General features: G+C 75.8%; 1 protein-coding gene across 1 annotated transcript in view; it reads left to right on the top strand.

Annotated features, from left to right (window-relative positions):
- Positions 1-15,921, top strand: part of LOC127479302 (SCO-spondin-like) — a 31,145-nt gene extending 15,224 nt beyond the window's left edge. Inside the window, 34 exon segments of the mRNA XM_051806049.1 lie at positions 57-209; positions 490-630; positions 697-897; positions 978-1,128; positions 1,203-1,362; positions 1,433-1,487; positions 1,596-1,683; positions 1,799-2,016; positions 2,232-2,387; positions 2,754-2,933; positions 3,793-3,847; positions 4,397-4,488; positions 4,580-5,017; positions 5,392-5,555; positions 5,705-5,754; positions 6,592-6,704; positions 7,171-7,365; positions 7,799-7,996; positions 8,379-8,431; positions 8,433-8,547; positions 8,796-8,927; positions 9,053-9,329; positions 9,791-9,946; positions 10,020-10,069; positions 10,262-10,426; positions 10,939-11,049; positions 11,586-11,727; positions 12,136-12,624; positions 13,278-13,422; positions 13,939-14,034; positions 14,078-14,162; positions 14,246-14,376; positions 14,712-14,862; positions 15,899-15,921. Coding sequence (XP_051662009.1) covers positions 57-209; positions 490-630; positions 697-897; positions 978-1,128; positions 1,203-1,362; positions 1,433-1,487; positions 1,596-1,683; positions 1,799-2,016; positions 2,232-2,387; positions 2,754-2,933; positions 3,793-3,847; positions 4,397-4,488; positions 4,580-5,017; positions 5,392-5,555; positions 5,705-5,754; positions 6,592-6,704; positions 7,171-7,365; positions 7,799-7,996; positions 8,379-8,431; positions 8,433-8,547; positions 8,796-8,927; positions 9,053-9,329; positions 9,791-9,946; positions 10,020-10,069; positions 10,262-10,426; positions 10,939-11,049; positions 11,586-11,727; positions 12,136-12,624; positions 13,278-13,422; positions 13,939-14,034; positions 14,078-14,162; positions 14,246-14,376; positions 14,712-14,862; positions 15,899-15,921 — 5,129 coding nt within the window.
- Positions 15,922-16,042: the final 121 nt, after the last annotated feature.

The following is a 16,042-nucleotide window of genomic DNA, read 5'->3' on the forward strand; positions in this document are numbered from 1 at the left end:
CCGGGGGACCTGGGGGGTTCCGAGGCTCCCCCTGACGCCCCCCCGCCCCCCCGCAGTGGACGGCGAGTGGGGCCCGTGGGGACCCTGGTCCGACTGCCCGGGGGGCTGCGGGGGGGTCCGGCTGCGCAGGAGGGGGTGTCGGCCCCCCCAAAACGGCGGCCGAGCCTGCGAGGATCTGCCCGGGGCCCCCCCCGGAGCCCTGGAGATGGGTGGGTGCGGGGGGAGGGGGGCACGGGGCAGGGGGGGGCTCGGGGAGGGCTCTGGGCACTGTGGCAGGGGGCCCAAGGAGGTGGGGGGTCCCGCTGGGACGGGGGGGCTCCATAGACGGGGGGGCTCTGTGGGTGGGGAGTCCTCACAGCGCGGGGGGGCTTTGTGGGACGGGTGGGTCCTGATGGGACGGGTGGGGCCCGGTGGGATGGGGGGCTCTATAGATTGGGGGTCCTCTGCGGGGCAGGTGGTCTCCGTGGCTGACCCCCTGGCTCCCCCCAGCCCCCTGCTCCCCGGGGGGGTGCCTCAACGCCTCCGAGTGCGAGGGGGGGCTGCGCCCCCTCCCCTGCGCCCCCTGCCCCTCCTCCTGCGCCGACCTGGCCGCCACCGTCACCTGCCCGCGACCCCCGCCCTGCCGCCCAGGTGAGGGGGACCCGGGGGGGGCACCCCGAGGTGAGGGGCACCCGCTGACCCCCCGCCCCTCCCCAGGGTGCTGGTGCCCGGCGGGGCGGGTGCTGGACGCCCCCGAGCCCGGCGCGGGGCCCGCCCGGTGCGTGTGGCCGCGGGAGTGCCCGTGCCGGGCCGGGGGGCGCGCGTACCCCCCGGGGGTCCCGGTGCCCCTCGGCTGCCGCCTCTGCACCTGCCTCGAGGGGCGCCTGCGGCACTGCCGCCCCCTCCTCGGCTGCTCAGGTGGGTCCGGGCGCGGGGCCGAGTGCGGGGGGACCCCCGGCGGTGCGGGGGGACCCCCTGTGACCCGGTGCCCCCCACAGTGGACTGCGGGTGGTCGTCGTGGTCGCCGTGGGGCGCGTGCGCGGGCACCTGCGGGACCCCCGGCGTGCAGTGGTCGTTCCGCAGCCCCTCGAACCCCCCCCGGCGCGGGGGGGGGCGGCACTGCCGCGGCATCTACCGCAAGGCCCGACGGTCAGCGGGGCCCGGGGGGGTCGCGGGGGGCCCGGGGGGTCCCTCGGGTGCGTGACGCCCCCCCCGCCCCGCAGGTGCCACACGGGGCCGTGCCGGCGGTGCCACGAGCGGGGCCGGTGGCGCGTCCCCGGCGAGCGCTGGCGGGGGGGCCCCTGCCAGGTGTGCCAGTGCCTGCCCGGCGGGGGGGTCCGCTGCGTCCCCTACTGCCCCCTCCGCGACTCCGGCTGCCCCCGGGTGAGTGGGGGGCGCGGGGGGCGGGCGCGGCCGCGGGGGCGGTGGTGGTGACGCTGTCGGTGTCCCCAAGGGCCACGAGCTGCGGGAAGGGGACGGCGGGTCCTGCTGCTCCTGCGCCCCCGCGGGTGAGTGGGGGGGCCCGGGGGGTCCCGGGGGGAGCGGGGGTGACCCCGAGGTCCCGGGGCGCGGGGGAGACCCTGTGACCGTCGCCCCGGTGTCCGTCCCCGCTGCAGGTGACAACGCGACCTCCCCGGGCACCCCCCCCGCGGTGACAACGGCGCTGCCCCCCGCCTCCCCGGCAGAACCCCCCGGCAGCCCCAGGTGCGGGGGGACCCCGGGGGTGGGAAGGCTCAGGACTTGGGGGTCCTGGGAGTTGGGGGTCCCCAAGTCCGAAGGGCACCGAGGGGGTCTCCCCTGACCCCCTCTGCCCCTCCAGCCCTACGGCCGCTCTCGGGGGGCCGCAGTCTGGGACCCCCAAAAGTGCCGAGACCCACCCGGAGCCCCCCAGCGCAGCCGGAGACACCCCCAGAACCGTGACCGTCCCCGAGGAGACCCCGAGAGCCCCCGGGAGTGCCACGACCTCCCCCGAGCCCCCCCAGCTCCGGGCGCTGCCCTCGCCGGCTCCCACGGGGGTCCCCGCCGAGACCCCCTCAGGTGAGGGGACCCCGGGGGGGGGAAGGACGGGCCCCTCGAAACAGCCCCCCCAGGGACGGGGGGTTCCTGAGCGGGGGCACCCCGGCCAAGGCGGCGGGGGGGGGTGGGCTGGGACCCTCCAAGGTTGGGGGTTTGGGGGGGCACCAAGACTGTGGGTTCAGGGGCGGGGGGGCCCCCAACACATGGGGGTCACGCTGCCCCCTCCATCCCCCCAGGCTGCGCCCCCCCGCCCTGGGGAGGGTGGGGGTCCTGCAGCCGCTCCTGCGGGGTGGGGGTCGCTCTGCGGCGCCGGGGGGGGCCCCCGCCCGGGGGGAGCTGCGCTCACCCCCCCAACATCGACACCCGCATCTGCTTCCTGCGAGCCTGCCCAGGTACCCCCAAACCGCCGGGACCCCCGGCACGGGCCGGGACCCCCCTCTGGGGTGGGAACCCCAATGAGCTGGGACCCCGGTTAGGGGTTGGGACCCCCGGGGATCCGGGCCCTCCATGGGGTGGAACCAAGCCCCATTGCCGGGGAGAGACCCCCAAAACTCGGGACCCCCACAGCGGTCTGGGACCCCCATCCCGGGCTGGGGAGGATCCTCAGGGTTGGGAGATCTCGGGGTTGGGGTGTCAGGGGAGTCCCCAAGGGCCGGGGGGCTCGGGGTTGGGGGGTGCAGGGAGTCCCCCCAAAGGGCAGTGGGGGGCTGCTGGCCCCCTGACCCCCCTGACCCCCCTGACCCCCCGTGTCCCCCCAGTTGCGGGCGGGTGGGCGCCCTGGGGGTCCTGGACCCCCTGCGACGCCCCGTGCGGGGGGGGGCAGCGGAGCCGCCGCCGCAGCTGCAGCGACCCCCCCCCGAAAAACGGAGGGCGGCCGTGCGAGGGGGGGGCCCTGCAGAGCCGACCCTGCAACCTGCGGCCCTGCGGGGACGGCCCAGGTACGGGGGGGCGCGGGGGGGCTGCGGGGGGGCTGCGGGGGGCTGGGGAGACACCTCCAACTCTGCTACCCCGGCCTTAAGCCCCCCCATTGCCCACCCCATTGCCCTCAATCCCTGAGCCCCCTATTGCCCCCCCAAATCCTTCCCCCTTCCCCCCAAAACACCCCCGGGCCCACCCCAGTCTCCCCCCAAGCCCCGCAAATCCCCCTTAAGTGCCCCCAGCCCTCCCACTTACCCCCCCGCCCTTGCCCCCCCAGCCTGCCCCCCCCAGATGCTGCTGGTGCCCCCGGGGGGGTGCGAGGATTTGGGGGTGCCCCCCTGCCCCCCCCACCTGCGCGGACCCGAGTGGGAACAGCTCGTGCCCAGGGGCCTGTGAGGAAGGTCGGGGGGCACGAGGGGTGTGCGGGGGAGAGGTTGGGGGGCACGGGGGGTCTTGAGGGGTCTCGGGGGGGGGAGGTGATTTGGGCAGGGCGGGGGGGGCAGGGGGAGTATTGGGAGGATTTGGGAGTGGCCTGGGAACCTGAGGGGACATAGGGGGTCTGGAGGGGGCTTGGAGGGACCTGGGGATTTTGGGGGGGCAGGGGGATTTAGGGGGAGCTTGGGAACTTGGGAGGGGGCATGGGGGGTCTGGGACGCCCTTGAGGGGGACGGGGGGTGGTTGGGAGGGTCTGGGGGGTCTTGAGGGGCTCAGGAGGTGGGGGTCTTGGTGGTCTGGGGGGGGCACAAGGGGTCTTGGGGGCATTTGGGGGCTCGGAAGGCACTTGGGGAGCTGAGGAGCTCTTGGGGGGCTGGGGGCTAATTTAGGGGTTCAGGAGGCTCAGGGGAAACTGAAGCCCCCCCATATTCCTCCACCCCCCAGGCTGTCGGTGCCCACCCGGGCTGGTGCTGTGGGGGCGCGACTGCGTCGAGCCCGGGTACCCCAAAACCCCCCGACCCCCAAAACCCACCCGTGCCCAAAACCCGGGGTTGGGGTCCCGGGGTTGTCGGGGACCCCCCAGGATTTGGGATGACCCCTCGTTTTCCTCCAGCGCCTGTGGGGGACCCGCGGGGGTGTTGGGGCTCCCCGCGAGTCGGGCCCCCCCCTGAACCCTGCGGGTGGTCGCGCTGGACCCCCTGGACCCGCTGTGACTGCGGCACCGGGACCCGGCAGCGCTTCAGGTGGGGGGGCTGCCCCATAGCAGGGGGGTTGACCCATAGCAGGGGTCTGACCCATAGCGGTGGGGTGTCCCTGCCCCACAGCAGAGGGTCCTGCCCTGTAGTGGAGGGGTCTTGCCCCACGGGGCTGTGGGGGGGCTGTGGGGTCCCACTCCAGAACGGGGCGGGTCCCTGCCCCACGGCAAGAGGGTCTTGTCCCGCGGGGATTGGGGGTCTCTGCCCCGCAGTGAGGGGGGTCCTGTCCCATGGCAATGGCGGGTCCCTGCCCCATACCGATGGGGTCCTGCCCCACATCTCGCTCTCCACAGGTCTCCCACCAACCCCGCGGCCGTGCCCGGCGGTGCCCCCTGCGCCGGGCCCCCCCGGGAGGTTCAGGGCTGCCCCGAGCCCTGCGGCCCCGGTACGTGTCCCGGACCCCCCGGACCCCCGAACCCCCGAACCCCCGAGTGCTATCGCGGCCCCTCGAGCGCCCCGTGTCCGTCTGTCCCCAGAGCCCGGGAGCGCGGGGGCACCCGGGGGCACCGCGGCGCTGTGGGGCACGGGGCTGACGTGGGGCACGGAGACCCCGGAGTCGCCGTGGGTCGCGGGGTCTCCGTGGGCCCCAGACTCGCCGGGGGTCCCGGGGTCGCCGTGGGGCACAGAATCCCCCTGGGTGCCGGGGTCGTCGGAGCTGCCGGGGGTCCCGGACTCGCCGGGGGTCCCGGAGTCCCCGGAGCCGGGGGTCCCAGGGTCCCTGGGGGTCCTGGAGCCCCCGGAGTCCCCAAAGCCCACGGACTCCCCGCGTGGCCGGTGGTCGCCGTGGGGCCCCTGGAGCGGCTGCAGTGCCCCCTGCGGGGGGGGCGAGCGCTGGCGCCGCCGGGGCTGTGAAGCCCCCCCGTGCCCGGGGCCGGCGCTGCAGAGCCAGAGCTGCCACAGCCACGTGTGTCGCGGTGAGTGCGGGGGGGCGGGACCCCCGAGCCGAGACCCCCCCGAGATCTGAGCCAAAGTCCCCCAGCCCAGAGACCCCCACCCAGAGACCCCCAACCCACAGATGCGACCCCCAGCCCCCGACCCCCAGAGCTGATCTGTCCCATAGCCCCTCCCCAGAGACCCCCCAGTGCTGCCCCACACCCCGCCCCACACCCCTTTCCTGCCCGTGGGGTGCACAGCTGGGTGTTTGGGGGGGCAGAGGGGGCCCCCCCGGGGGACTGGGGGGGGGGTTAGGAAGGGGGCAGCGGCCGGGTGCCCCCAGGTACTGAGGGGTTTTTGAGGGGGGGCAGAGGCCGGGTGCCCCCAGGTACTGAGGGTTTTTTTGGGGGGGCAGAGGCCGGGTGCCCCCCCGGCCGGACGTTCCGCGAGTGCGGGGGGGGCTCCGGGTGCCCCCGGAGCTGCGCCCACCTGGGCGGGGCCGTGGGGTGCGCGGGGGGGTGTCAGGAGGGGTGTCACTGCCCCCCCGGCACCTTCCTGCACCACCGCACCTGCCTGCAGGTGAGACCCCCGGGGGGACCCCCGGGAGCGCTGCCCCCCCATCGCTCCTGCCACCCCATGGGTGTTGCCCCCCCAAAACCTGGGGAGGAGACTGGCGGGGGGGTCCTGGGTGTGAGGGGGGGATCCGCAGATCCCTGGGTGCCCCCCAGGGTGGTTGGGGGTCCCTGGGGTGGGGGTTCCCCGGGTCCACGGGGGATACGTGAGTGCCCCGTGGGGGGGACTCCAGGGGGGTTCCGTGAGGGCTCTGTGGGGCTGTGGGTGCCCCCCAGGGTGGGGGGGGGGTCCATGGGTCGGGGAGTCCCTGGTGAGTGGGGTGGACTCGCAGGGGTGATCTCGGAGGTCGGGGGGTTCATGGGCGACCCCCGGGGTACTGGGGGGGTAGTCCCTGGGGTGGGGGGTCCCCAGGGCTATGGGGGCTCACCTGGGGGTTCTGTGGGGAGGTGGGTGCCCCATGGGTGTCCTCCAGGACGGTGGGTGCCCCCGGGGTGGTTTGGGGTCCCTGGGTGCCCCCGGGGTGGTCTGGGGTCCCGGGGTGCCCCCCGGGCGCCCCCCCACCCCCGTGCTCAGCCCCAGCAGTGCCCCTGCTCGGTGCCGGCCGCGCTGCTGCGGGGGGGGGACCCTGCGACCCCCGCCGGGACCCCCGCCGGGACCCCCCCCGGCCCGGAGCCCTCTGGGACCCCCCCTGGGGACCCCCCGATCCTGGAGCTGCCGCCGGGCGGGACCGTCCACGTGGGCTGCGCCCGCTGGTGAGAGTGGGGACACCCCGGGGGTCCTTCCCCGCCTCCATGGACCCCCTGCCCTTCCCCGCGACCCTTCCCCACCAATCACCTGCTGCCCTCCCCCACCCCCGTGTTCTCCCTCCTCTTCCCCATCTCCCACCGCCCCCCGGCCCTTCCCCACCCTCCGGGACCCCCCTGTCTTTCCCTCCCCCCATTCCACGATCCTTCCCCACCACCCACAGCCCCTCCCCACGCCCCCCCCCTCTGATACCCCCCGTTCCCCCTGCACCCCCCTGACGCCCCCTTTGCCCCCCCAGCACCTGCCTGGGGGGCCGCCTGCGCTGTGCCCCCCCCGGCGGCTCCCCCGGGAGCCCCCCCTGCACCGGGACCCCCACGGAGAGACCGACCTGCCTGAGCCCCCCGTGCGCCGGTGGGTCACGGCCCCCCACAGCCCCCCAGGGCCCCAGTGGGGCACAGCCCCCCCCAGCCCTTCTCCCGGGGGTCCCAACCCGGGGGGTCCCACTAACCCGGCCCCGCTGGGGGGGCCAGACGGTGTCACCAGGTTGGTTCTCCCCCCTCAGCGGAGCCCGGCCCCACGGGGGATCTCGGCCCCACGGGGGATCTCGGCCCCACAGCAGCTCCCAGCCCCACGGGGGATCTCAGCCCCACACCAGCTCCCAGCCCCACGGGGGATCTCAGCCCCACATGGGATCACAGCCCCACGTGGGACCTCAGCCCCACAGCAGCTCTCAGCCCCACAGCTCTCAGCACCACATGGGATCTCGGCCCCGCGGGGGATCTCAGCCCCACAGCCCCAGGTGAGGTCCCACTGCCCCCCCGTGCCCCCCCCCGGGGGTCTCTGCCCCTCCCGCCCCCCTAACCGGCTGTTCCCGCAGGGGAGGAGCCCGGGGGGCCCGCGGGGGTCCCGGCGGGGCCGTGGGGGCCGTGGGGGCCGTGGGGGCCCTGCTCCCACACCTGCACCCGCCCCGAGACCCCCGCGAGCCGGAGCCGCCTGCGGGCCTGCGGGGGGGGGCACTGCGGGGAGGGGGGCAGCACCCAGAGGAGACCCTGCAACCTGCCCCTCTGCCAAGGTGGGTCTGGGGGGCCGGGGGGGCGGGGGGATACGGGGGTCTGGAGAATCTGGGGGGGGCCTGCAACCGGCCCCACTGGGAAGGGGACTGGGGGTCTGGGGGGTCGGGGGGGTTATGGGGTCCTTGCAACCTGCCCCAGTGCAAAGGGAGGGGGGCTGTGGGGGAGGATACTGAGGGGGCTGGGGGGGCTATGGGGGCGCTGGGGGTCCCTGCAGCTGCCCCACTGTGCAGGGGGGGTGGGCAGTGTGGGGGGCTCTGGGGGGTTATTGGAGGCGACCAGGGGGTTCTGGAGGGTCCTCACCCCACTGCGCAGGTGTGGGGGGGCTCTGGGGGGCTATTGGGGGCGATCAGAGGGTTCTGGAGGGTCCTCACCCCACAGCGGGAGGTTTGGGGGCATTGTGGGGGTCCCACTGACACTGGGGTCCCCCCGCAGCCCCCCCCTGTGTGACGCCCCCCTGCCCGTGCCAGTGGACCCCCTGGGGGCCCTGGGGGTCCTGCTCGCGGCCCTGCGGGGGGGGGCAGCAGCGGCGGCTCCGGGCCTTCACCCCCCCCAGCCCGGGGGGCTCCTGGTGCCCCCACATCGGTGGGGGCCACGAGCAGCGGCGCCCGTGTGGGGTGACGGCGTGTCGGGGTGCGGGGGGACGCGGGGGGGGTGCGGGGGGGCGCGGGGGGGTTATGGGGGGCCATGGGGGGGTGGGGGCAGTGGGGCAGTGGGTGTGACGGGGGGGTTGGGGAGCTCTGTGGGGCTGTGGGTGGGGGGTCTTTGGGGAGGGGGGCTCTGCTGGGTTTGGGGGGCTCAGGCAGGACGGGGGGTCTGGAGGATCTGGGACTTGTGGAGGGTGGGGGGCTGGGTGGGGCTCTGGGAGACTGGGGGGTGGGGGGATTTGGGGGGGCCGGGGGTCTTGGAGGGGGTCTGGGGGTCGGGGGACTCCCGGGGGGCTGGTTGGGTGGTTCGGGGGGGCCGGGAGTTGGCCCAGGGAGGGTCGGGGGTCACCCCCTGTGTCCCCCCGCAGTGAACGGCGCGTGGTCCCCGTGGGGTCCCTGGTCGCGCTGTGACGTCACGTGCGGGGGGGGGCCGCTCCGTCCGCAGCCGCTCCTGCTCCCGACCCCCCCCCAAAAACGGGGGGAGCCCCTGCCCCGGGGGGGGACACGAGCTGCGGGTCTGCAACCCCCGGCCCTGCGGTACGGGGGGGCTGGGGGGGCCCTGGGAGCACTGGAGGGGTCCGGGGGGCTCGGGGGCAGCAGGAGGCCCCGGGGGGCAGCGGGGGGGTCCCGGGGTTCTCGGGGTGCTGGTGGTGCCCCCCCCGGCCTGCGGTGCCCCCCGGGGTACCCGTGCCACCCGCTGGGGGGGGCTGGGGGTGCCCTGGGGTGGCTGGGGGGTCCCGGGGGCGGTCGGTGGTGCTGATGGGGGTCCTGTGCCCCCCCCCCAGGCCCGCGGTGCCCCCCCGGGCAGACGCTGTCCCCCTGTGCCACCCAGTGCCCACGGAGCTGCCGGGACCTGCGGGAGGGGGTGTCCTGCGGGGGGGGGACCCCCTGCGAGCCCGGCTGCCGCTGCCCCCCCGGTGAGTCCCCCCCGGGCCCCCCTGTGCCCCCTCGTGCCCCATCCCGACCCCCTCATTCAGCCCCCAACCCTCCCCGAAGCCCCCAGACCCCCCCGCCCCCCTGTGACCCCACCGTGCCCCCCCAGGGACCCTGGAGCAGGACGGGGGGTGCGTCCCCCCCGCGCTGTGCGAGTGCCTGGACGCGGGGGGGCACCTTTGGGTGCCGGGGGGCGGGGGGCACCCCCGGGGGTGCCAGAACTGCACCTGCGCGGGGGGGCGGCTGCGCTGCACCCCCGGGGGGTGTCCCCCCACCACCCCCACCCCCGGGAGCCCCCCCGGGACCACCCCCTGCCCCTGGAGCCGCTGGAGCCAGTGGGGACCCTGCAGTGTCACCTGCGGGGGGGGGCGGCAGGAGCGGTACCGGTGAGGGGGGCACGGGGGGGGTACGGCAGGGGGGAGGGACACGGGGGGGGCACGGCAGGGGGAGGGACACGGGGGGCACTGGGGGGTCGGGGGGACCGGAGGGGGAAACGGGGGGGGAACCCGGTACCTTGGGGACACACCCGGCACGGGGGGGACACACGGAACTGGGGGGGGACACGGGACTGGGGGCACAAACGGCACTGGGGGGGACACAACTGGGGGGTGACACGGTCACGACACTGGGGGGGACATGTCACCCGTGGGGATCATCCGGGGGGACGTGACATACCCGGAGGGGGGAACATGACACGGGGGGGGCACACGTGGCACTTTGGGGACACAGAGGTACCTGAGGGGACACAGCATTGGGGGGGGCACGGGAATGGGGGGGACGTGGGGCTGGGGGGACACGGGAGTGGGGGGGACACCCATGCTCTGTGTGACCTTCCTGCCCCCCCCAGGACCCCCATCCCACCAGAGAGCGGGGGGAGACCCTGCGGGGCCCCCCAGGAGGAGAGTCGGGGGTGCGAGGAGACCCCCTGCCCCCCCCTGTGCCCCTGGGGGGGGGGCGAGCGGGGGCTGGGCGAGCACTGGACCCCCGGCCCCTGCCGGCAGTGGTGAGTCGGGGGTTGGAGGGCCGGGGGGGTCTCCAGGGACTCCCCACCCACCGTGTGTGTCCCCCTCCCGCAGCACCTGCACCCCCGAGGGCCCCCAGTGCTGGGACACCCCGTGTGCGGCCGGTATGGGGGGCTCGGGGGGCTGGGCGTTCTGGGGGGTGCTGGGAGGGGCAGGGCAGTCACACAAGGCACTGGGGGGGTCCTGCGGGGAGGCAGGGGGGTCGGGGGGGGGGGTTGGGGGGTCGGGAGGGCGATGTGCATCCGGGGGGGGCCTGAGAGTCCTGCTGACCCCGGTGCCCCCCCCGCGCCCCCCAGAGCCCTGTGACTGGAGTCCTTGGGGGCCCTGGGGACCCTGCGGAGACCCCTGTGGGGGGGGGTCCCGCCTGCGCCACCGGCACCCCCTGAACCCCGAGACCCCCGGGCGGGCGTGTGGGGGGATCCGGACCCAGAGCGAGAGCTGCAACACCACTGCCTGTGCCGGTAACCCCCGGGCACCCCGCCAGGGCACCCCCTCCCCGGGACCCCCACCTCAGGGACCACCCACCCCGCACCCCGGGGACACCCCTCCGGTACCCCCCACCCAGGGACCTCCCACCCGGGACCCCATCACCACCTGTAACCCCCCACCCAGGGACCTCCCACCCGGGACCCCAACCCCCTGTGACCCCCACCCAGGGCCCCCTGTCCTGGGGACTCCCAGTAACCCCTCACTGGGAGACCCCACCCCATCACTCTGGGGACCCCCACCCCATCACCCTGGGGACCCCCACCCCAGCAACCCCTTCTCTGGGGCCCCCCCTTCCCTGTGGCCCCTCCACCCCGTCAACCCCCTCCGGCACCCCCACCCTGGGGCCCCCCACCCCTGCCCACCCCCCCCTGCGCCCTTGGGACCCGCACGGAGGACCTCCGGGGGTGCTGAGGGGGTGCTGTGCCCCCCCAGGGGTGCTGAGGGGGTGCTGAGGGGGTGCTGAGGGGGTGCCGTGCCCCCCCAGGGCCGGGCTGCGGGGGGGGCCGGACCCGCAGTGCCTGTGCCGGGCGGTGCCCCCGGAGCTGCGCGGACACCTGGGCACAGGTGCTGTGTCTGCAGGGCCCCTGCGAGCCAGGTACGGCCCCGCACCGGGGGGGGGCTGCCCCAGCACCCGGGGGTGCCCCCCGTGCCCCCCCCCAGACTCCAGTACCCCACCAGCCCCACGGGCTCCCCCGGGTCCTTCATGCCCCCAGTGCCGCCCTGTGCCCCCCCAGGGTGTTGGTGCCACCTCGGGCCCCCCCAGGTCCCAGTGGCCCCCTCCCGTACCCATGGGTGCTCTTGTGTCCCCCCGTGCCCCCCCCCAGCACCCGTGGTTGCCTCCCCGTGCCCCCCATATCCATGGGTGTCCCCCCCAGCCCCTATGGTTACCCTCTGCCCTCCCCGTGCCCCGAAGGGTCCCAGTGTCCCCTCGTGACCCTCTCAGGGTGTTGGTGGCCCCCCCGGCACCCACGGGTGCCTCCCCAGGGTCCCAGTGCCCGCCAAGTGTCCAAGTGCTGCCCCCATTCCCCCCAAGGTGCCAAGGGCCCCCCCAAGGGTTCCAGTGCCCCCCTGTGCCCCCTCAGGGTGCCGATGCCCCCCCAAGGGTCCCAGTGCCCCCCTGTACCCCCTCAGGGTGCCGGTGCCCCCCCGGGCAGCTGCTGCAGGACGGTCACTGCGTCCCCCTGGGCCGGTGCCGCTGCGGGACCCCCGGGGGGGGCAACGGGAGCAGAGAGGTGCCCCCGGGGGGGGTGACCCAGATCGGGTGTCACAACTGGTGGGTGACACGGCAGGGGGACACGCGGAGGGGACACGGTGTGTGGGAGGGGGACGGTGGATGGACACGGGTGGGGGGACACGGGTGGGGGGACACGGGACGACACGGGACAGACGCAGCAGTCGGGGGCACTGGGGGACGAGCACGGTGACAGGGGGATGGACACGGGGGCAACGGGCCAGGCACGGGGGACACGGCGGGACAGGGACGGGGACGATGGGACGGGCACGGGGGGACGGACACCGTGGCGGTGGGACGGGCACGGGCACGGGGGGACGGGCACGGGGACGGGAGGACAAACCCGGGGGGACACGGTGGGCCGGGGGCGGTGGGACAGGTGCGGTGGCGGTGCCGCCCAGCAGAGCCCCGGGCGCGGTGACGGTGACACCCGCCTGTCCCCCCGTGCAGCACCTGCGGGAACGGGACCTTCACCTGCCCGGCGCTGGCGTGTCCCTCCCCGGGGCCCGCGACCCCCGCCAGCCCCCTGTCCCCCGCGGCCCCCGTGACCCCCGTGTCCCCCTGGTCCCCGGAGTCTTCCGTGTCCGCTCTGTCCCCCTCGTCGCCCCTGTCCCCTACGACCTCCACGTCCCCCCTTTTAGTCCCCGCGTCCCCCTGGTCCCACTCACCCTCCGCGTCCTTCGTGTCCCCCGTGACACCTCTGTCCCCCGCGTCCCCCGTGTCCCCCCTGTCCCCCGTGTCCTCCGTGACACCTCTGTCCCCCGCGTCCCCCGTGTCCCCCCTGTCCCCCGTGTCCTCCGTGACACCTCTGTCCCCCGCGTCCCCCCCGTCCCCCGCCGCGTCCCCCTGGTCCCCCTGGTCCCGCTGCTCCCGCACTTGTGGCGGTGGCACCCGGACACGGCACCGGCAGTGCCGGGAGGGCCCCGAGGGGGGGTCCCCGTGCGGGGAGACCCCCGGGGAGGAGACGGCGGAGTGTAACCCCCAACCCTGTGCCGGTGAGAGGGGGCATGGGGAGAGGGGGAGAGGAGAGAGGGTTGGAGGGGATGGAGAGAGGGATGGAGTGGGAAAGGGGATGGAGGGATGGAAGGACGGGAGAATGGAGGGAGGGACGGGGGGAGGAATCGAGGGATGGGGAGACGGATGGAAAGGGGGGGGATGGAGGGAGGGGGAGCAGGAGGGAGAAGGGGCTGAAGGGACGAGGAAAGAGATGGAGGGAGGGACAGGGGGACGGAAGGATGGAGGGATGGAGGGATGGGGGGAGGGACAGAGGGAGGAAAGACCGGAGGGTCGGGGGGAAAGAGGGAGGGAGAAAGAGGGATAGGAGGAGGGGACGGGGCAGTGGAAGGAGCGAGGGCCGGGGGAGGGAGGGATGGAGGGAGGAGAGCCGGAAGGAGGGAGGGCCGGGTGCCGGTGCCATCCCCGATGCCCCCAGGCTGCCCCCCGGGCGAGGTCTGGCTGGACCCCGGCCCCGCCTGCGAGCGCAGCTGCCACGACCTGGCGGAGCCCCCCGGCACCTGCGGGACCCCCGGAACTCCCGGCACCCCCGGGACCCCTGGAACCCCCGGCACCCCCGGGACCCCCGGCACCTCAAGCACCCCCGCGACCCCCGCGACCCCCGGGACCGTCCCGACCCCCGCCCCGCGCTGCTCCTGCGCCCCCGGGCGGTACCGGAACGAATCGGGGCAGTGCGTGAGCGCGGGGGGCTGCGGGTGCCGCCACCGCGGGGCAGTGCGAGCGGTGAGCGGCCGGGGGGGCTGACCCGGGCTGGGGGCGATCCCTCGTGTTCGGGGAACATCCCGTGTTTGGGTGTCTCTGTCCCGCCGTTGTGTCTGGGGTCGGTCCCCGACCTGCGTTTGGGGGTTCCCGATCCATGGTGGGAGGTTGCTGCGTTTGGGGGTTCCCGGCGCCGTGTCCGGGGGTGTACCCCGTTTCTGAGGGGGTCCCTTGTGTCTGGGGGTCCCTGATCCGTTTGGGAGGGTTCCTTGTGTTTGGAGATCCCTCATGTTTGTGGTTACCCCATGTTTGTGGGGGGGTCCTGACCCGTATTTAGGGGGCACCCAGTGCTGGGGGGATCCCTGGGGTTTGGGAGTTACCCCATGCTTTAGGGGGGTCCCTGACCCGTGTTTTGGGGTCCTGACCCGTATTTAGGGGACACCCAGTGCTGGGGGGGATCCCTGGGGTTTGGGAGTTACCCCATGCTTTAGGGGGGTCCCTGACCCGTGTTTTGGGGTCCCTGCTCCTGTCCCCCCCCAGGCCGACAGCGAGTGGCAGGAGCAGTGCGGGACCTGCCGCTGCGCCGAGGGACGTGTCACCTGTGCCACCACCTGCCCCGCGCTCACCTGCCCGGAGGTGAGGGGGGTCCCGGGGGGCGCGGGGGTGTCCCCGCGGGCAGGGGCTGAGCGCGGGGTCCCCGCAGGGCACGGAGCCGGTGCGGGAGCCCGGGAGCTGCTGCCCCGTGTGCCGGGACGAGTGGCCAGGTGAGACCCCGCACCTGGGGACCGCGGGGTGAGGGGACGGCCCTGGCAGCCCCCCCCGCTCACGCCGCCCCCTCACCCCCCAGAGGAGCCCCCCGGGCCGTGCCGGCTCCTCACGGCTCTCCGGACCATCGCCAAGGGCGCGTGTGTCCTGCGGGGCGTCCGCGTCACCTACTGCGCGGGGGGGTGTCGGTCCCGCACCGCCGTCAGCGCTCAGGTGCGGGGGGGCTGGTGGGACCCCCCGGGGAGGGGGGGAGAACGGTGGGACCCCCGGGTGAGGGGAGTGAGACCCTTAGGTGTGGGGGAGTGGGACTCCCGCGTGTGGGGGTGTCGCCCCCGCACCGCCCTCAGCCCTCGGGGGGGGGGGCGGGTGGGACCCCCAGATCCGTGTGATCCCCCCCGCCCCAGGAGCCGCCTCTGCGCAGCCCGGGCGGGGGGCTCGGGGCAGGGGGCGGGGGGTTGCAGGGGTGTGTGGGGACCCTGGGGGTGCCCGGGGGATCCCCCTGGTCTGTGTGACCCCCCCGGTCTGTGTGACCCCCCCGTGCCCCCCAGGAGCCGTACGTGCGGTCGCTGTGCGAGTGCTGCAGTTACCGCCTGGACCCCGCCCGGCCCGTGCGCCCCCTCCTCCTGCCCTGCCCCCGCGGCCGCCCCCGGCCCGCGCTGCTGCCCCGCATCGCCCAGTGCCACTGCGAGCCCTGCCGGGGTCTGGGGGGGACGGGGGGGGCACAGGGGGGGCAGAGGGTGTCCTGGGGGAGGGGACACAGCCCCACATCGCCCAGTGCCACTGCGAGCCCTGCCGGGGTCCGGGGGGGCACAGGGGGGGCACAGGGGAGCCCGGGGGGTCCTGGGGGAGGGGACACAGCCCCCCATCGCCCAGTGCCACTGCGAGCCCTGCCGGGGTTCGGGGGGGGACAGGGGGGGCACAGGGGGGGCAGAGGGTGTCCTGGGGGAGGGGACACAGCCCCCCATCGCCCAGTGCCACTGCGAGCCCTGCCGGGGTTCGGGGGGGACAGGGGGGGCACAGGGGGGGCAGAGGGTGTCCTGGGGGAGGGGACACAGCCCCCCATCGCCCAGTGCCACTGCGAGCCCTGCCGGGGTTCGGGGGGGACAGGGGGGGCACAGGGGGGGCAGAGGGTGTCCTGGGGGAGGGGACACAGCCCCCCATCGCCCAGTGCCACTGCGAGCCCTGCCGGGGTCCGGGGGGGCACAGGGGGGGCCCGGGGGGGCAGACGGTGTCCTGGGGGAGGGGACACAGCCCCGCATCGCCCAGTGCCACTGCGAGCCCTGCCGGGGTCCGGGGGGACACAGGGGGGGCCCGGGGGGTCCTGGGGGAGGGGACACAGCCCCTCATGGCCCAGTGCCACTGCGAGACCCCGGGGGGGAGGTTCTGGAGGTGGGTCCTACGGGGGGGGTTCCTGAAGGGTCCTGGGGTGGGTCCCGAGGGATCCCGGAGGGTCACGGCGGGGACTCAGCTCCCCGCGTCGCCCCCGGTGTCACTGCGGGCCCTGCAGGGGTAGGGTGGTCCCGGGGGATCGAGGGGGTGCCGGGGTGCACGGGGGGATCCTGGGGAGGTCCTGAGTGTCCGGGCAGAGGGGTGGGACACAGCCCCGCATCACACACTGCCACTGCGAGCCTTTCGGGGGTCTTGGAGGGGTCCTTGGGTAGCTGGGGGGGCTGCAGGGGCTGGGGAGGGGAACCCCAAGGCGCCCCGGCCCCCCCTGAACCCCCCTGTCCCGCAGGAGGGGACTTCACCCGGCGCTGAGGAGCCCCCCGAGCTGGGACCCTCCCGAGGAGCCCCCCCGGACACCCCATCCCCGTCTCGGACACCCCGCCCGTGTCGGCCCCGGGGAGTTTGTTATGGATGCCAATAAACGATCAATAGT

This window comes from Manacus candei, unplaced genomic scaffold (genome assembly GCF_025592945.1).
Source record: "Manacus candei isolate 608988 ecotype Guabito, Panama unplaced genomic scaffold, ASM2559294v1 h1tg000066l, whole genome shotgun sequence".
Classification (NCBI taxonomy): domain Eukaryota; kingdom Metazoa; phylum Chordata; class Aves; order Passeriformes; family Pipridae; genus Manacus; species Manacus candei.